This window comes from Carettochelys insculpta, chromosome 6, assembly GCF_033958435.1.
Source record: "Carettochelys insculpta isolate YL-2023 chromosome 6, ASM3395843v1, whole genome shotgun sequence".
Lineage (NCBI taxonomy): Eukaryota > Metazoa > Chordata > Testudines > Carettochelyidae > Carettochelys > Carettochelys insculpta.
Genome location: NC_134142.1, coordinates 118,501,999 through 118,523,343, shown reverse-complemented (window position 1 = coordinate 118,523,343; position 21,345 = coordinate 118,501,999). Strand labels below are relative to the sequence as shown.

The following is a 21,345-nucleotide window of genomic DNA, read 5'->3' as shown; positions in this document are numbered from 1 at the left end:
TATATTCATACAAACCCTATGATATCCACTGTGACAATGAAATCTGGTGGAAAAAATAGCTTCAGGGTAGACAAAATATTTCAGATTGTAACTTTTTAAAAAGTTTATATGTTACTGACATAAAATAAATTTTGCAATAAAAAGTAATTTCAACATTTAAAAGCAAAATGTTCCATTTCTATACGGTTAAAATTTCACACTGACCTTACTGAGAGTTCATTAGAACTTCTATTTCTTAGGAGCATTTTGTCAAAGTCTGCATGCACCCACAGAAAATTCTGAATTTAACAAAACAGGATTTTCTGACAGAAAAACATTCTCAGAAAAAATTTTTTGACCAGCTCTAGTTAAAACATCTCGCAACGCTCATTGTTTTTCAAACCAAAAATATAACCCTTTGGTCTGAAGTCTTTGGACTGTTACACAGAAAATATGCTGTTCCAGCAAGTAACTCGTGTAACTCACTGCTGCAGGATAGTATGGAGGGAAAGAGTTCAGGCAGATCCACAGGTTCTTACACTTCACTGAAAGCTGATCACAGGAACCATTATCTCCCCCATCTGTTTGCTATGATATGACACAATTAGGTGTTCTATGGGAGGAAGCATAGTGGCTACCACAAGAGACAGGCAGGGTACTAAACTAGAGAGACTATGGGTTTGTTATACTAGAATAAGGAGGAAGATATTGGCTCAGTTGATCTCTGATCTGTTCTGGTGCCTCAAAAAGGTAAAATACCAGATGAGACAGACTCACTGCTCCAGACTTGTCTTTGAAGGACTATGAGACCTTCTCCCATCCTGGCTGGAGCAGGTCAGTAGAAATTCACTCCCACTCCCAAAGCGGCAGTCGGATTTGGACTTCATGCTCAGCAAAGCTAAGGATTAAGATAATCAGGGCCAGCCAGCCTTCAGCACAAGCAATGTTTCTGTGGGTGCCTGTATCCTTGCTACACATACACCAGATTCCTGCGCTGACTCAGCAACTCAGTCCAATGTCTCCCTCTGGCAGAAGGGAGGGAGGTAACTGGTTTCACAATCTGCCCTCCCCCAGCCTGGCACCCTCCTCCTGACTTCCGGTGTTACTATAAGACACAGCAAAGGAAATAATTTCAAACTGTTCCCTTAAACTCTCTCATAAACCATTTGAAGTGGATCAAGAGAAAGAGCAGAACAGTGACTCTTACCAGGAGGAAGAGGGGAATAAATTAGCTACTCCATTCAAGCAACGCTCCCAATCTCGACATACAAAACACCTCTAAGAGGGACAAGAATCCCACCACCAAGTTCACTGGAATGTGGAAAATCACCAGTAAAAAGCCCTTCTCAGGCAGCAGTTTAGCTTCAGTGTGCCCAGTTTAGTAAGCCCACGTGTGTGCTAAGCCTGAGGCGGGCATGCCCCAGTGCACAGAGCTGCCAGGGCAGGCAGCAGTGCGCTGAGAGACGCGAGCCGAGTCATGATACACCCTAGCTCACAAAGCGGGGTGGGGAGCGGGGGCAGGAGAACTCTGGAGCTCAGCACAGCACAGTCCTTTGAAATACAACGGCCGAGGAAGCACTGGGGCTGGAACTGTCCGGCATTCTCTCTCCCACCCTCCTTCATTGTGATAGCACAATTCAATAGCACTGCACTTTCAGCCAGTCTCTGTCACCCGCCCGGTGCCTGCCCCCCCGCCTGACCTTCCAGCTTCTCTGCTCATGACTTTGTGGCCTATCGCCATGGGCACATGGGTGCGGTGGCACATCCTCGAGAGCTTTTCAAGCGAGGTGGGAGTGAGAGAGAGAGAGAACACCGCCGGAACGGAGACAGAGAGAGCACAGCTCAGAATGGGAGACCCCATGGCACAGACAGAACAATAGGGAGTGAGGATGCGGTTCTCAGGGGCACATGGACCAGCTCTAGGACCAAGACTATGCAGTCTGGGCCACCCCTACTCACAGAGGCCAGTTCAGCCCTCAGAGCAAAAATGATGCAGAGAGAGGGACAGAGTACTGAGCGACGCGGAGTCGTACTGTTCCTGTTATCAAGCTTTGGTACTGTAACCCTCACCCAAGGCACCTGAATCTGTCACAGAGACGCCTGCTAGTGCAGCACCTAGGCCCTGTCCGCACAGCCTACAAAAGACCAAAAGTCAGGGGCTTACAGCCTCCAAAGCAAATTAACATGTTGCTGTACAGACACCCACAGAACAGAGCAATCCATACTTTGGCCTGGCTACTGGAAGTGGCACAGACGTTTAAAATTCTCTGGCTGTCTGCAGTCCACTAATAAAGCCACTGATAGATCTTTATCGATGGGGACTCTGGAGTACAGAAATCAGTACACAAGCTGCACTGAAGGCGACAAAACCACTGCTAAAATCACCCTCCACTCTTACACAGTGAGCATCCTCCCACCTTCTTCCAGACACTGCAGGAAGCCCTAAAAAGAAAAGTATGCCGGCTACTGGAAAGAGAACATCAGCAACACAAACAGCAAGATCACTCTAGATCCCTTCACACTGTTCGGCTCCCCTCCCATCTACCGGTCAATTCATAAAATAGAGCTGCACCCTCGCTCGAGTATTGAAATAGTGAACCCAAAACAAAAATGGAAACCAGGACACATTCCACTAGAAACCAAAGGATGGGCAATTGTGTAACTCAGTGTGTTGGGAAAGCCAGAAATTGACAGCACTTTTTATTCTGCTGCACAAGATCCAAAGGAAGACAAGAGACCATTCCAAGTGATCGGAAAGAGCAAGACTCTTTGCAGATAAGTAAAGAAGAAAAATGACAAATTTGAGCCAAAGGAAAAAGACAGGGAAAATATCTTAATGCTACTTAACCCCCAGCCGGCAAATCCACAATAGAGCTTAATAAAAAGTGGGCACATGGTATAAAACCCAGTTATTCATCTAAAACCCCAACAAAGGCAAAGAGACTTCACGAGGTGTCTTAACTTTGGCACCACTGGTATACTTTGTCACGCCAGGAAAGTTGATGAGAGTGAACAAGGCCCAGGAAGGTGTGGAGGGGAAGAGAGGAAGAAAGGAAGGGAGAAAGAGCTACAGAGGGGAGGATTAAGAGAGAGATGGAGAGGAGAGAAGGAGAATTGATCTAGCTGCAAGTGAGGGAGGAGTAGCAGAGGCGTCACTGGTGAGAGCAGCAAGGGGAGGGATGGAGGAAAACGAGGAAGAGGGCACAGAAAACAGCACAGTTCAGAGACATACAAGAGGGAGGAAACAGGATTCCCCAAAAGGTTAAAAATAACACAGATGCCTGAGAACCCAGTCTCTTTCCCCAGGACATATCATTCTGTTTACAACAGCTTTCCAAAGAAATCACCCTGGCTGCTTCCTTCTCCTGGAGCAGCCTCCCTGAGAATCCACTTGGGAGCCACTTTCTCTCACCACCAGATTTTCTCAGTTTTCTCTTTTTTATTGCTCAGATTTGGTACAAATCTAGCCCGCAGCAGGAAGGGACAATGAGCCTTCCCCCCTTCCCCACCCCCAGAGGAAAGGGTGAGTAGGAGAGTCCTGCTCCTGCCACCCCACTGCCCCAGACACACACGGTCCTGGTGGCCCAATTCATACCAGCTCTTGCTTCTGTGCCCATTTAAGGGAATGGAAAGTCCAGGCAGCCTGCAAAGCAGCACACGGGGCTTCTGTTCCCACCATACAAAGAGTGGAGGCAAAAACCCTTTCCGGGCCAGAGCGCAAGCTCTGCGCACAAACAAGGTTTTCCTATCAGCTTCTTTTCAAAGCTGACAGCTGGAAGGAGCAGCCTGAGGACATTTCTCTCCGAGTCTAATTCCAGTAGCAGAATAGGAATCTCTGGGATGGGGAAAGCTTTTCTGTTCGTACTCGAACCTTGTAGCCCTCCAGGATGTGGAGTCCAGGGGGATTAAAACCCCCACCAAATCCAGCAGCATGGCTTTTTCCTATCTTGCATCTGAGTCCTGTGGCAATGGACCAGATGGTTAGGAGCAGGGATCACTCATAGGTACCTAACCAAACAGCCACAGATTGTCACATTTAAGTCCTCTCAAGTCCAGGCTTCCACTGCAGGCTGGCTGTTCTGAAAAGGCCAACTCTTTTCAATGCCCTTCTCAAACAGGGACCATCCTCCCACAGAGCTGGTCCAATCCGATTATCCTACACAACAGCATTGTGATTCCCCCTGCCAACCCCCGTGTCCTGTGGCTCTGCAGGATGCCTCAGGGGTGCAGTGACTGCCCAGCACTCCTGCAGATAGACGGTCATCCCCTTTGCTGCCTGTGGTTTCAGCAAGGAGACAGCGACCCCTTTGATTCATGGTCTTCCTGTCTCTTGCAAGAGGATAGCGACTCCCTGGACTGGTAGTTGCCCATGGCCCTCATTGGGAGACTGTGGTCCCCCCACAGCCAGAGATGGTCCATGCAAAATCTCACCCCTGGCAGCGCAGAAGCGGATCCACCAGCCCACCAACGTCCACCAGATTTTCTGAGCGGCAACCATGTTGTTGTAATGCCCATGCTCATGTCTCTTCTGGGGAGCATTCCAAGGCACAGAAGCTGCCCTCAGCGTCCTCTAGCAGAGAGGAGTCATTCCTCAGGGTGCCTTGCATGGCTTCAGAGCCATTCTCCTGTTCATCCTGCTCCCGGACATTCTGGAGACGTTCTTCCCTGGCCTCCATCAGCTCCTGAGCCCCATCACCCACCAGGGTAACAGTATCAGCCACATTGGGAGGTGCTTTAACTGGATTATGGTCATAGGAAAAGAGCCGTAACCCCTTCAGGTGGGCCAGGTCTGGGAAGTCAACAATCTTGTTGCGGTCCAGGTCGAGGATATGGAGCTGGGACATGCGGAGCAGCGGCTGTGGGAACTCCTCAAAGCGATTCCCATACAGCCAGAGACCTCGGAGGCCAGCCATACGTGGCAAGCTCCCTGGCAGGGCCCGGAGGCGATTGTCACCCATCTGCAAGGACTGCAGGGCAGGCATTTGGAGCAAGGCCCGAGGGAAATGGTACAGGTAATTGTTCTCGATCCACAGGCAGCGCAGAGTCTGGAGCTGGGCAAATTCTGCAGGGAGGGCAAAGAGGCGGTTGCTGCCCAGGTAGAGGCGGGTGAGACGAGGCAGGCGGCATAGTGCCTCGGGCACCGCCTCCAGCTTGTTGAAATCCAGCGCCAGGATGCGCAACTCTCGCAATCCCTCGATCTCCTCAGGCAACTCCCGCAACCCCGTGCCACTGATGTAGAGCTTCTGCAGGCTGCCCAGGGCACACACTGGGCCTGGCAGCCGCTTCAGATGCCGCCCGGTCAGTTCCAGTGTCTGATCCCCACCACTCAGCTGCTCCTCCGCACCCGATGGCAGCCGCTCCTCCTTGCCTGAGGACCCTGCGCTGCCCATTCTCATAGCCCAGGGCTGCTGGGAGAACAAGAGCCGCCGCCTCCAGCGGGGCAGCCCACTGGGGACATGACAACCAGCTAACCTGGTGCCCCCCCAGTTGGCCTCCTGGGACTAAGACCAGAGCTCCCCTGGGGTCCCCCCTCTCGGGGCTGGGACTGGGGCCCTCTGGAGCCTCTCCCGCCAGGGCTGGGACTGGCGCCCCCTGACTGTCTCCCGGCACCAGGCCAAGAGCCCCTGGCACGCCCCAGCAGCCTCCCGGCCCTGGGGCCGGTGCCCCCGGATCAGCCTCCCGGGGCCAGGGCCAGCGCCGCCGGGGTCGCCCTGCCAGGGCCGGGCCGGTGCCCCAGGGTCGCCCTGCCGCGGCTAGCACCCTGCCCCTACCCGGGAGCGGCCTCCCCCCGCGTGGTGCCGGCCCTGGCGCTCCGCGGCCCCCGGTGCCTCCCGGCCTCTCGCTCCGGGGCTCCCGGCTCGGTCTGAGCTCGGCTCCCACACACCCGGCGCCTAGCGACTCGTCGCCATAGAAACCCCCACGCGGGACGGCCCGCCTATGGCGGAGCCGCTCGGGCCGGCGGGGGCGGGCTGTCCCCAAGACCCCGCCCCCCAGGACACGCCCACTCCCGAGGCCACTGCTGTGGATCCGGCTGGGCGCCCGGCGTGACGCGCCCGCACCTGACAGGGGTCGCTCGCGTTCGCAGCCATCGCACAGCCCGAGCCCGCCACGGCCTACAGGGGCGCAGCTGGGCACGGCTCCCGCCAGCCCAGCTCCACGGAAGGGCTCCGAGCTGCTGGTGCACCACCAGATGACCCCCTCACCACACAACCGCCTCTCCAGCTACAGCCACCCCACAATCTGTTCTGCAACTACAACCACCCCACAACCCTCTCCCCACCTACAGCCACCACCCGCACCCCTCCTGAGCTACACCCACCACACAACCGCCTCTCCAGCTACAGCCACCCCACAATCTGTTCTGCCACTACAACCACCCCACAACCCTCTCCCCACCTACAGCCACCACCCACACCCCTCCTGAGCTACACCCACCACACAACTGCCTCTCCAGCTACAGCCACCACACAGACACCTCCTAGCTATTGCCACCACAGAAGCTTCCCCCAAGCTACACCCACCACACAAACCCCTCCTGAGCTACACTCACCACACAATCCCCTCCCCAGTTACAGCCACCATGCAGCCACCTCACAGCTACAGCCACCACACAACCGCCTCTCCAGCTACAGCCACCCCACAATCTGTTCTGCCACTACAACCACCCCACAACCCTCTCCACACCTACAGCCACCACCCACACCCCTCCTGAGCTACACCCACCACACAACTGCCTCTCCAGCTACAGCCACCACACAGACACCTCCTAGCTATTGCCACCACAGAAGCTTCCCCCAAGCTACACCCACCACACAAACCCCTCCTGAGCTACACTCACCACACAATCCCCTCCCCAGTTACAGCCACCATGCAGCCACCTCACAGCTACAGCCACCACACAACCGCCTCTCCAGCTACAGCCACCCCACAATCTGTTCTGCCACTACAACCACCCCACAACCCTCTCCACACCTACAGCCACCACCCACACCCCTCCTGAGCTACACCCACCACACAACTGCCTCTCCAGCTACAGCCACCACACAGACACCTCCTAGCTATTGCCACCACAGAAGCTTCCCCCAAGCTACACCCACCACACAAACCCCTCCTGAGCTACACTCACCACACAATCCCCTCCCCAGTTACAGCCACCATGCAGCCACCTCACAGCTACAGCCACCACACAATCCCCTCCCCAGTTACAGGAGCCACACAACCCCTTCCCCAGCTACAGCCACCACACAACCCCCTCCCCAGTTACAGGAGCCACACAACCCCTTCCCCAGCTACAGCCACCACACAATCTGTGCTGCAGTTATAGCCACCCCCAACTACAACCACTACACAACCTCATCTGCAGCTACACTGACTCCATTTCTCTCCAACAGCCACCACACATACTCCTTCCCACCTACACTAAGAAACTCACCTTCCCTCCTACAGCCACAACACAACACCCCTCTCCAGCTACACTGAGACTCCCTTTCCCTCCCACAGCCACCACACAGGTCCCTCCCCAGCTGAAGACACCACACAGCCCCCTCTCCAACTACACTGACACCTCTTCCCTTCCAAAGCCACCACACAACCTTCTCCCTAGCTACACTGAGAAACTCCTCTTCCCTCATATGGCCACAACACCCCAGTTAGCCACCTCACAACTCTCCTTCCCTCCTACAGCCACCACACAACTCCCACTCCAGCTGCACTGAGAGACTCCCCTTCCCTCCCACAGCCACCAGAAAACCTCCTTGCCAGCTACACTCAAAGACTCCCCTTCCCTCCTGCTGTAGATACACATCCTCCGCTCCCCAGCTTCAGTAAGGAACTCCCCAGCAACAGCCACCTGCAACCCCTACCACAACTCTGCTGAGGGAATCCCATCATCTCCTACAGCCAGTCACTTTACAATCCCCTCCCCAACTCCTCTGAGTTACTTTCCCTCCCCACCAATAGCAACTGCACAACCCCCTTGCTGGCCTATATTGAGAGACTCCCCTTTCTAAGGACAGGCATCACACAACCCCACTCCCACTGTATTGATGCACTCCCCCTCCACACACCCCTAGCCACCGCACAACCCCCATCTCAGCTACACTGATAGACTCCCCCTTGTTGTACACACCTTAGAACCCCCTGGGTACTACCAACACCAGCAAACTTACCTCTGCTACATCTCATGCATTCACGTTTCTACAACTTCCTCACAAGCACACTCTCCCCTCCACACACACACAACAGAGAGTCTTCTGGTTAGCCAAAGCAGGCAGAAGATCTCTTTGGCTACTCTTATTTGTGTAACAGGAAGTAGGGGGGAGCACACCAAGACTGTCACTGCCCTGACTGCTTGGCAAGCACCACTACAGATGTCACTGCCTCAGAAAGCCTTATTTTTCCTACTAACACTACCTGGGGTACCATCTTCCCCAGATGTCACTGAAGCCAGATTTCTTTTCTCCAGGTTTCTTCAGATACATCTGCTGCATCAGTGGCTGTGGTGATATAGAGCTGGATGTCATTGACCTTTTGGCATACGAACTCATGGGATCTCGATCTCCTCAGACCAGTCCTTTCTCTTTCATATGACAACCCCCTGGGCACAGCACAAACCACACCAATAATCCCTGCTCATGCAGCCAGGACTACATACCAGGACCCATCCAATCCTTACTTTTCACACCGTCAGCCAACACACACAAGCAGCACTACACCAGTCCTGTCTTCTCCTTCCATCTAATCCATCTCCTGTGCTCACATTGAACCAGCAACCCAACCAGCTTTCCTGACACCCACAAACTCACTCCTCCTCACAAATGCTACAAAGATCCTCTCCCAACCTCCAACCCCTTCTCATACACTCAACCAGACTAATTATGTAGGCTGGCACAGAAGCAGACCCTCCTAACCAGCTCATGTGATTTGGATTAGGTGGCACCTGAGCAAGGTCTCCCAGACTGCTGTTATGGCTTGGATTGGGCTGGTTCCTGGAAATACCTTTGATCAAGAGAGTCATCACTCAATCAGTTTATCCTAAGGCATTTTGCCAACCAGAAACACCAACTCAGGAGTGGAATTATCTTCATAGCTCAGGGGTGGGCAAATTTTTTGGCCTGAGGGTCACATCTGAACAGGCAAATTGGTCGGGCCATAAATTCTCATCGGTCCAACTCCTCCCAGTGGCTGATTTACCAGATTAGCCACTGGGCACAAAGGACATGCCCAGGGTACAAACCAACTGCAGAGCCCTAGAAAAATGGGCACCTCCATGCTGCCACCAACTTTACCGCCTTCTGTCGACCAGCTATTTCAGATGTTCCCTGGCCTTCAAACCCGCTCCCCAGCTGGAGTAGCAGTTGGAGTGTGGCAAGTCCCCGACTGTACTCCCCAGTAGAAGCCTGAGCACCGAATGAAAAGGTCTGACAGGTGGGCTGCAGTTTATCCACCCCTCATAGCTGCATCTTGTACAGTGGTGAGCACAGGGCTGGTGATCAAATAAATAATAAACCCTTTTATCTCCCTCGCTACAGAAATTTCTTGATACCAAAGAAGAATCAGGCTTGTGTCCCAGTTCTTGATTTGGGGATGGTGGAGGGGGAGGTATTTTTGTTTGTTACCCATGGGCCTGGTAGGTTTGTTGTGAGTTTCTGTGAGAAGCTGGAATGAGAATTGTGCTGACAAGAGTTTATTGATCTCCTAGCGGAGTGATCCCATTAGCCCAGAGATTACCAGAGGTCACAGAAGCTGCCATTACTGTCCCTCTGTCCTCCTCATTTCATCTCATTCATTTTCAATCAAATTACACTGAACACAACATTCCCCCATATGTGGTGCACCGTGTATCTTTTCAGTATCCTCTTCCATCCACTTAATGCAGCTCACAAGAGATCCACATGCCACATGTTTGACCTCCTGTGTCCAGCAACAAACTCCTGAGGCACATACACATGCATGCTGACATCACGCACGTTCATACACACAGACGCTTGCTGCACGTGCTTAAGTATGCAGATGTGTACACCATCTTAACTCACTTTCATGTATCTGGGCATATGCACACACTAGTATACATAAATGAATGATACTAGTGCATAAATACGCCCACATAAAGAACACACAAACACAACACTATTGCATGCAAACACAAAACACACTGAATTTGCATCCATGCGGTTCATGCTATATATATATGGAAATCATCAAAATGCTAAAATGTTCCTGCACGCACACTCACCTGTCCCCCAAATACAGAATAAACATAGTATGCACATACAGTATTTGTGCACAAATATGCACATGTAAAGAACACACATCCATGTGCAAATACAAACACACTGAATTTATCAGTCATCCAGACTCAAGATATGCCATACATGAATACTTAATTCACCTGCATGCCCAAACACAGAAAACTCATACACATTCACACACAACCATGCGTGCCTAAATTTTCACAGTAAACACATGCATGCACTTCTGTTCTATGCACTGTGATAGCTAGAGGCTTACACATATCAGATAACTGTGCATACACCAACATGTATGTATGTGTATATTAAGTGACAGTCCATAAACTACAATGTCACCCAAGCAGGTTTCTTTTAGAGACTCAGTCATGCTTTTCCCTTTTGAAATACTGGGTTCTGAATGCCTTATATTAACCCTTGCGTTAACTGCATCCTGAGAGTACATATTCAGTGACTTTTAAATTATCAGGTCCTGTTTGCTTCCCTATACCTAGGTTCTGCTCATGGAAACTTTTGTAGTACCTCATCTTTTGACATTCCTAAATCTTCTTTTCTCCAGAAGCAACCAATTAAGCCACCATTTCTCTTCCTCCCCACAGTTCAGCTACTTTGATTCAGTATGAGAGCTTCTGATCTGTTCTCCTCCTATTTTCCTGCCCTTCTCCCTGTGGCTGGCGTTGAGGTCCTACTCTTCTACAGGAGAAGACAGCCATATCCACTCGCACCACTCCCAACAGCCTCATTCTCAGATTAGAACACGAGTTTAACAACCCCAGAGGGCTCTAAAGTACCATGTGGAGATTGCGCCATCACAGAAGAGGATCATAATCTGCGCTATGACTCTGATCTGGTACCACAGATCCCAATCTCGACCCCTATTTTTGGACATCTCATCCCACCAAGACGAAAGATACAATTATCACTCAGTGGCTGTGTATCTCTTATTGCCTCTTACACATCCCTCCAAGTTTTGTGCCTAGCCATTCTCCTGCCTTAGCGTAGGTCAGCACTACAGTGGAAGGTCAAATTAAAGTATGCAATTCTAGCAACGTTAATTCCACAGCTAGAGTCGACGTACCTTAAGTCAGGCTTCTGCACCATCTCCGCTGGGAAGTCAATAGGTGCAGTCCCGTTGACTTCCCTTACTACTAACCAGGGGGCAGGAGTACCAGTGCTGACACAGGCACTCTGTAAATTCATCTTAGTGCATCCCTGCTAGGTGTGCTAAATGGAACTCCGGAAGATTGACTGTGACAGGGTCAATTTTCCCTGTAGTGAAGATGTACCCAAAATTCCCTCTTCAAACCAGCTGTGTGATCCAGAAAACCTTCCCTGGGGAGAATGATACTCACACAGCCCTCCAGTGGCTGGTATCCAAATGACAGTCTCCTATAGATTGCATGTGGGAGACCTTACTCAGGCAAAATTCCCACGGATGTCAACAGGAGTTTGCCAGCCTGTACTAAGGGCCCCAGTCAATGGCTTGTGGGCGTGGGGAGGTGGAATTGCTCAAATAAGGAGGGAGTGTATGTGTGTCATCAGTTTAGTCCTGCGCTGCAACTACAGATTGGGCAATCCAGGGTCACATGTTCTGGTAGCGGGAGCTCAGACTCCAGGTCCCATCATGTCTCATTGCACAGAACCTCTGTGCTAACAGTGAGCTAAGAACATGAGCAGAGCATGTTAGATTAGATAAAATAATCAGAGGTCCCTTTCCAGCACTGCCAGTAGGAGGAACACACCAAAGAGATCAGAATTCACGCTTCAGGGTGCAGGGGATGCTGTTTGCAGTTTTCTAGTAAAAAAAAAAAAAGATTGGCCAGGCAGCTACTCAACCCCCTTTCACAAGCCTGGGTCAGACAGCCCCTCAGCAAGGACACAATTTCGGGAGGGTGGCAGGGCAGCAGCCAGATGTATCAGGATGCTGCTTACTCAGCGTCTGACTCCCTCATCAGGGAGTGAGGGGAAAGTACCCGGCTCGGATACATGCCACGTACTCGGCTCGGATACATGCCGCATACTCCTGGCCAGTGAGGGGACGGGCCAGAGGAGTAATTCACACAATCTGTTCACTTTCCCCTCGCTCCCTGACAGTCAGGGGAACAGGAAGAAGAGCAAGCAGCCTCCCAGTACGTAGAGCTGCTGCTCCCCTGCCCTCCTGAAATGTCGTCCTTGCCCCTCACTCCTTTTACTCCCTTCATGCCCCTTTATTGCCTTAAGCTAGGTGAGGTCAGCCCCTAACACTCCCCATTCCCCTGGGTCAGCCCAACATTCTGCATCACCGAGAAAAATATCAGCGGCCTGTTTGATCCATCTCTCCCGACATGTTACCCTATCACCCAGGGACTGATCAGGAGGCAAGAGCTGCTGCTGTACAGGAAGGGCCCAAGAACAGCACTGCACAGCCACTAAACAACCTGTAACACAACTAGGAGCTTCAGAACTGTTCACTGTTTTCGAATGCCCCAGGGGCTGATTTCCAATCTCTGAGCTCTGCTACCATTATTCATACTACTGATGCACCCAAAGATACTGACCAAGGTCAGGTCCCATAGTAAAAGGTTCTGCTCAGATGCAGTGTTGGAGCTGGTACCTGCCCTAAAGGGTGCCCAGTCTGCTTGGACAAAGGAAGGCTCATGATCCCCATCTACACGTGGGAAATGAGGCCCACAGAAATGCAGTGACCTGTCCAAGGTCCCATGTTTCTGGGACAGAGCTAAGAATTGAACCCAGATCTTCCACTGCCTCAGCTTCCAGCTCAGCCTTCCTTCCAGTGTCTTCCTTGGGGACATTGAACACTTCTGTAACCCAGGCCCCGATCATCTCAGCCTTTATTTTTTAACACAGCAATGAAAGCCAAGGGAGGAGGAGGAGGAGGAGTCTCGCCAGCAGCCCCTTGCTGAAGGATTCAGTGCACAAATCCAAGTGCAGGCGAGGACTGGAGCAGCAAGTGTGCAGCATCTTCTCCCAGGCTCACTCATGTGAGCCTCTGCATTGCCTGCGTGCATGTGTGAGGTGGGAATCAAGCTTGTTTTTAGTGGTGAGAAACACCAAGCTGCACTTATGCACAGTACAGGGCTGTCATGCACAAGCCCTGAATCTCACGCAGGCAAGTCTGGGGGCATGTCAGACACACACATGCATGTGTGTGCACAGCCACAACTCGCACACAGCTTCTGAACCTGTGGTGTGGGGGGCACTGTCCTCCCAGGCAACGTGGGACAGTTGTCCATTGACTTCAGCGGGAATTGGAGCAGGCCCTTACTCCAGGCAACGGCTGTGCCTGACAGCTGATCGGCCTCCTTCACACACTCCCTGCAAGGGGTGTCTCGCCCCAGTCCTTGCCCGCTCTCCCCTTATCCCCAGTCACTCCATGGCTCTGTCCCCACGCTAGTTATTTTGGTACTAACTCCTCCTCAGTCCTTTAAATATCCGTTGTCATGAGTAACGCTGGCTTTGAATGAGTCTCACTCCAGATGGTTGTAAAGGTAACAGTTTTTTTTTTCCCCCAAGAGCTATGTACAGCCCTATCTGTCTTCTGAGATTAAATCAACAACCAGCATACGTTTCAGCTCCACACCCATATGCTCTCTTCATGCTAGCGCTCTGCTGGTGCTCTGAACAGCCGTGAAATGGCAGTGCATTACCTAAGGCATCGTCATTCACTGGGATCACCTGCTGTGTACAGGCGTAGGCACAAACATGCAAAAATGCCTGGGATTCACACAGACACGCACATGCGGAGTCAGATCCAGACCCACTGCTCGTTCAGACACAGCTGCAAACAGCGCAGGGAGTTCCCTTTCGGGAAAGTACGGTTAATCCAGGTGGCAAAATGTAATCCCACATCAGTGGTGTCCAAAAGAAATTGAATGGATAGACACATGCCCCCCCAGCAAGCCAGACACCTCCCTCTGCAGCCAGGCAATGCCTTCCTCCCTCGAGATTACTCACCAGAGCCACCACCACGCAGCTGGAGCCACCGCCGGGCGAGCAGCACGCAGCTGGAGTTGCACCACACAAACTGCACTGCCCTGCGGACGGAGTCACAGCCGCACAGGCCCAGAGGAGTCTGCGGCTCAGAGCCACCTCCGACACTATCACCACGTGCTTGTCCCACCAAGTGGTGAGACACGTGCGTGGAGCAGTGAGCGGGGTGCCCCATGTGTGCAGCTCTCCTGAACCACATTCGCCACCTCCCACTCTCCTGTCTGTCACATGTGGTGAACAGGGCGCGTATTGGACACCGTGGCCATGGATAGATAGTCAATAGGAAGGAGAAGCCCAGCAGGCAGTAAGGCAAAAAGATCCAGAGTTTTAAGGGACAGCACATTAGATGTGATAGGACTGCAAAAATTAACAGATCATCTGTGCTATCCAGGCAAAGATAGGGTAAGTATACACAGCAAAGTTATTCCGAAAGAACTAGCCTAGTGTCTACACAATGCAACTGCTATTTCAAAATAGAGGCTGACTTATTTTGAAATTGGTAAACCTCATTGCACAGGGGATATTGCCTCTGTTGAAACAGCTATTTCAAAATAGGGACTGTTAAGGCAGGGAATAGCACCTATTTCAAAATAAGCCACAGTGAATCCAATGACTCTGTTTCAAAATAGGCTGTATGTGAGTAGAAGCTGTATTTCTCAATAGCTAAGTGGTTTTTCAAAATGCTTGTCGTGTGTAGCAGCTTTATTTTGAAATCAGCTATTCCAAAAGTGTTTATTTTGAAATAAGGCTGCTGTGTAGATATATGCATAGTGGAGCACTCACCAAACTGGCACTCGGGAGGTGGTTCTGCCACTGGCCCACTGGAGGATCTTGGACAAGTCTGTGCTTCGGTTTCCCCCTGTGAAAACCGGGGCTAATTCATCCAACTTCCTATCATGGTCTTTGTAAGGACAGAGAGGTCAGTTTAGGGTCCCATGTCACCAGAGGCTGAAGGGGGGGTCAGAAGAGCATAATAAAAAGAACCAGCAGGCCTAGAGGGGCTGATTTATGAGGAGAGATTGAAGAAGTGAACTCTGTCCTGCCTGGAGGGCAGTGGGAGATGTGACTGTCTGGCAGTCCCTTCACAGCACATCAAGCTGATGGAGGATGGAAGGATTCCAGGGAGACTGGGAAAGGTCTGCGGGTGACAGAAAGGGAGGGGAAGTGGAAGTTATGGAGGGAGAGGAAATTTAGGCTGCCTACCAGGAAAATGTTCCCAGCAGTGCGATCCTTCAGAGGCCAGTCCCTTGGGACTCGGTTCTTGTGGGGAAGGATCTACCCCGGGGTTGTGCTGGAGAGGGTACAACCAATGGAATCAACAGGAGTTACCCATCTCTGCACACACTGCAAACATGAGGCAGGCCACAATACACCCCCCACCCTCCCAGTTTCCTTTAGTATCAAATGTTACAAGGCTCCATGTGAGCTGGAGCCAGAGAAGCTCCGGGATGTAGCAGGGTTGCTGGGCAAAGCTACAACCCCCAGCCAGCTTCTGCTCTGCAGTGCATCTGTGGGAGATCAACTGTTGGCACACGCAGGTGTGCTGGAAACCTTATCTTCAGCAGGTAGTGTTACCTGCAACATGAAGCCAACTTATCTGGTATCACTGATAGCTCCTGGAATTGTCTAGGTCAGAGGGCCCATACCAGCTCATGAAACATGCATTAGAAAAGGAACCTTCCCTCCAGAGAGAAGCTGGAAAGAGGGAGATATCATGTTTGGGGGCAGAAATGGAGACCGATGGCAGGAGTGGGGCAGGTGTGCATTACAGCCCCAAGGAGCCAAACAGTCATTACTACACCCAACAGGGGAAAAAGCCTTATGTATCGTTATCACCCCATACAGGGAGATCCCCTGGTGCATGCGTGCCTCATGCCAAGCTGGGACACTGGAGCTCCTGCTTTGTGTGTACCCTCATGCCACACTGGGAGTAGGTTGTCTCCCCTTGCTGCATGTGAGCCCCACACTGTATGGTAGGTTACGCAGTATGGGCAAAGCCCCTGTTACCTGCACATCACCCCATGCTGGGGGCAGGTGAACTGGAACGTGCTGTGGGTGTGAGAATGCAGCTGCCAGCTGCTTGGGATGAGCAGGGAAGCCATTGCTCAGTAGGCAGAATCATTACATGCCCCGGGTGTAGCTGCGCAGTATGACAGGCCCAGGAGGAAACACAGTGGCGTCACACTGTAAATTAACAAGCACCAGCTGGCAAATGCAGAGACAATTCCAGCCCATCACTCTGCTCTTCCTCCTCCCCCACAAAGGCACCACCCTGGTGCAGCTTGGCCAAGGATGCTCCTTTCAGGGCACAAGGAAAAGCTCAGCCACTGTTTCCTAAGGCATGTGCATGAGCAGGATGGTTGTTACCACTCTGCTGGGCCCTGGAGCCAGACAGTGTCACCAGCCCAGCTGCCTCCACCACTGCAAGCTGCATTCAGACTGAGCTGTGAAAGAGAAACAGTCAGGCAGAGGGAGACCCCACTCAGCAAACGCAGAAGGACTCAGCTGGAGGCAGTGCAGGGCCCTGGATTTAGGGCTGGAGAGCAGACATTGCGTGACAACACCCCTGGCAGGTGGGGAACAAGGAGATATTAGCGTGACTGAGCTGTTCTGGTTCACACCGAGCAGATACTTGCAGGGCCAGTTGGCCCCTGGTCTGCAGACCTCAGCAGCCTCCTTTGCTGCTGTAAACAAGCCTTGTTCCATTGATGCTGATGATTAATAGCTAAATCCAGGCAACCCTGAGGCCTGTGAAAGCTACAAATCCCCTGGGAGACCAGCCCCAGGCCCCACGGTGATAGCCAAGACTCTGAGGTGATCTGGGTAGCCCAGGGGGTTGCAGTACATGTCTGTCTGTTAACCATTCACAGCTGCACACTCAGGGCCCAGCTTCTCTTCCTGAAGGCCTGACCCTTTGTGGTACCAGGCACCAATATTCTCCATAAACTGTGCATCTGTGCAGCCACTCAGGTGAGATGCATATATCATTTTTGTGCTTGGAGATATGAACCTGAGTTGTGTGTGTTGTGTTTCCAATGGTAGTTCCTGGAGTAACACCCACAAAACAAACCAAGCAATCAGTCCTGTAGCACCTTAAAGGGTAACCATTTTATTTATTAGGTACTGAACTTTCGTGGGTAAGACCCACTTGTTCAGATTATAGAGAAGAATTTAGAAATTAGAGAACTATAAAACAGGGAGGGGGAGTTCTGCTCCATAATCTGATGAAGTGGGTCTTATCCACAAAAGCTCCTTGCCTAATGAATAAAAAGGTTAGTCTTTAAGGTGCTACAGGACTGCTTGCTTTGTTTTATGAAGAGATATATACACATTTCATAGAGCTGAAGAGACCTTGAGAGGTCATTGAGTCCAGTCTCCTGCACTCACAGCAGGATTTACAAACATCCCTGACAGATTTTTTTTTTTTTAAATCTAACCTATCCCAGACCCTTGAAAGGCCTCCTCAAGACTCACAACCCTGGGTCCACAAAGCCAATGTGCTAACCTCTGAGCTATACAAACCAGCATGGCTGCTACTCTGACACAACCCACAGAACAGCTAGCCAGCCTCTCTGGGAAAGGCTATTCAGGTTGATTGACTCATCAAGAAACTTTCAATGAACAATGAAGTGCGGGAGGTGCCCAGCTACACAGAATGGACTTCCCTGGACACCTTCAATCTGGAATGTGGGCCATGATGTCCACCTGCAAAGAACTGAGCCATGCGTGGACATGTGACTTGCCTCTGGAGCTCCAAAGCCCATCTTGTTGTTGTACTCTTACACAGCAAGGACAATGGGAACCCCTCCACATGTCCAAGGATATTTAACACACACTGGAGGGGCCTCCAGTTTGTCTTCAGTCCTGCTTCTCATCTCTGGAGGATCGTGCTATGAAATCAGGCTTGGAACAAAGGACCCATCCGGATGTACTCCAGAGTGCTGATGGAAGCCAGCAGTTTATTCCATCTGTTCTACAAGCCTGCACCAAGAACTTTGCAGTTGGTGTATTTAATTTGATTCACAGAATCACAGAATCATAGGGCTGGAAGGGACCTCAGGAGGTCATCTAGTCCAGCCCCCTGCTTTAAGCAGGATCAACCCCTACTAAGTCATCCCAGCCAGGACCTTGTCCAGCTGGGACTTAAAAACCTCAAGGGATGGAGAATCCACCACCTCTCTAGGCAATGCATTCCAATGCTTCACCACCCACCTGGTGAAGAAGTTTTTCCTAATATCTAAACTAAACCTTTCCCTCTTCAACTTCTGACCATTACTCCTTGTTCTGCCATCTGACACCACTGAGAACAGTTTCTCACCCTCCTTTTTAGAGCTCCCCTTCAGGAAGTTGAAGGCTGCTATTAAATCACCTTTAAGTCTTCTCTTCTGTAAACTAAACAAGCCCAAATCCCTCAGCCTATCCTCATAGGTCTTGTGCTCCAGACCCTTAATCATTTTTGTTGCCCTTCGCTGAAGCTGCTCTAGCAAATCCACATCCTTTTTATACTGGGGGGCCCAAAACTGGACACAATATTCCAGATGTGGCCTCACCAGTGCCAAATAAAGAGGAATAACTACTTCCCGAGATCTGCTTGAAATGCTCCTCCTAATGCACCCCAGTATGCCGTTACCTTTCTTGGCTACAAGGGCACACTGTTTACTCATATCCAGCCTTTCATCCACCATAACCCCTGGGTCCCTTTCCATCGTACTGCTGCTGAGCCAGTCAGTCCCCAGCCTGTAACAATGTTTGGGATTCTACTGCCCCAGGTGCAGGACTCTACGCTCCTCCTTATTGAACCGCATCAGATTTCTTTTGGCCCAGTCCTCCAATTTATCAAGGTCACTCTGGATTCTCTCTCTACCCTCCCACGTATCTACCTCTCCCCTAGTTTTGTGTCATCCACAAACTTGCTGAGGGTGCAACCCAGTCCCTCATCCACGTCATTAATAAAGATGTTGAATAGCACCGGCCCCAGAACCGAGCCTTGCAGCACTCCGCGTGAAACAGACCGCCATCCAGATATTGAGCCATTGACCACTACCCGTTGGGCCCAACCATCAAGCCAGCTTTCTATCCATCTTATAGTCCAAGGATCCAATCCATATTTTCTTAACTTATGGACAAGAATGTTGTGGGAGACCGTACCAAAAGCCTTGCTGAAGTCAAGGTATATCACATCCACTGACTTCCTCACGTCCACAGAGCTTGTTACGTCATCATAGAAGCTGATCAGATTGGTGAGGCAGGACTTGCCCCTGGTGAATCCACGTTGGCTACTTTTGACCACTTTCCCCTCTTCCAAGTGCTTTAAAATGGATTCCTTGAGGATTCCCTCCATTATTTTCCCAGGGATTGAGGTAAGGCTGATGGGTCTATAGTTCCCTGGATTGTCCTTCTTTCCTTTTTTAAAGATGGGCACTACATTTACCTTCTTCCAGTCATCCGGTATCTCCCCTGATCTCCAAGAGTCTTCAAGGATAATGGCCAAAGGTTCAGCAATGACCTCTGCCAATTCCCTCAGTACACTGGGGTGCATTAAATCCAGACCCATGGACTTGTGCACATCTAGCTTTTCTAGATAGCTCAGAACTTGTTCCTTCCCCACAGATAGCTGCCCTCCACCTTCCCACACTGCATCATCTAGGACCATCATAGGGAAGTTGACTTTGTCTGTGAAGACTGAGGCAAAAAAAGCATTGAGTACTTCAGCTTTTCCTGCATCATCTGTCACTAGGTTACCTCCCTCATCCACTAATGGCCCCACACCTTTTCTGATAACCTGTTTATTGTTCACATGCCTGTAGAAACCCTTCTTATTACTCTTCTCATCCCTTGCCAGCTGCAGTTCCAATTGTGCTTCCACTTTCCTGATTACTGCCCGGCATTCTCCAGCCGTATGTTTATACTCCTCCTTAGTCAACTGTCCTCATTTCCATTTCTTGTATGCATCCTTTTTGAATTTAAGCTGGCTAAGGATTTCCCTGTTAAGCCAAGCTGGTTGCCTACCACGTTTGCATTTCTTACTACGCAGTGGGATTGTTTGTTCCTGTGCCTTCAATAAGACTTCTTTAAAATACTTCCAGTTCTCTTGAACTCTTTTCCCCTTCATCTTCGTTTCCCAAGGGATCCTGCTCATCTGGTCTCTTAGGGAGTCAAAGTCTGCTCTTCTGAAATCAAGGGTCTGTATGTTACTGCTCACCCTTCTTCCTTTCGTCCGGATCCTGAAATCTATGATCTCATGGTCACTGCAGCCCAGGTTCCCCCCAACTTCTATTTCTTCTACTAGTTCTTCCCTGTTTGAGTTAATTCCTTTAACAATTCTGACTTTCTCCTTTCATTTCTATAAATACACCTTCAGATTTTAGATTCAGAAAGATCAGCCATTCATGTGACTTTGGGGTAAAATCTGAATTATAAACTGACTTGGGAAAATTACTGGTCCTTTGGGATGAGAAGAACCTTTTTACTTGGGGGGACTGGTTTTCATAACTTCTCCTTTGTATATGGGGGCATACAAGCAGTGGCACAGGAGAACTGGAGCAGCTTGTATGGCTTCTTGTCAGCCAGGCTAGGAAAGACAAATGCTCTTTGTGACTGGTTTGATGTGCATTGTAGGGAGGTCCCCCAGTCTTGGGCTGTACATAGCCCTGTCTCTAAGCAATTTGCCCTGAATTGATACACTCGGCAGTGTCCTCCAGCAACCCCCATTCCAAATGGAAGGGCAGGGGCCAGGAATAGTCTGGCAGCCAGAGCAGGTAAGGGGCTGATGGACACAGGGGTGTGCCAGCAGGGAGCATGGCAGCCACTCCATGCTGGTGCTGGGAGAGGGCTGCACTCGCACTGATGCCAGGAGGCACCAGCTCTTTCCTCCAGTGCAGAGTCCTCATCTGGTTCCCCTGCAAGCACATGGGTGCCAGCCTCCCATAGTGGGAGAACTGGGGTCTAGATCCCCACCTCCCTGTGAGAACAGCAGGCAACAAGAGTGGAGGGGGTGCTGGGTCCATGGAAAAAAGGAGAAGAGGTTTATGGGGGCCACGGAAAAGAGGAGGGGAGGTCTCGGGGATCTAGATTGGGCTGGGGGGGTTGGGAGCTAAGCCAGCGAAGACCAGTGAGCCTTCACTGGATG

At 51.1% G+C, this 21,345-nt stretch overlaps 1 protein-coding gene across 1 annotated transcript; it reads right to left on the bottom strand.

The window, feature by feature from the left end:
• Window positions 1–3,408: 3,408 nt before the first annotated feature.
• LRRC10B (leucine rich repeat containing 10B) lies at window positions 3,409–5,822 on the bottom strand. Its single transcript, XM_074996025.1, has one exon. It carries the CDS (start codon window positions 5,373–5,375, stop codon window positions 4,497–4,499), a length of 879 nt encoding a protein of 292 aa, XP_074852126.1. The 5' UTR covers window positions 5,376–5,822; the 3' UTR covers window positions 3,409–4,496.
• Between the last annotated feature and the right edge of the window lie 15,523 nt (window positions 5,823–21,345).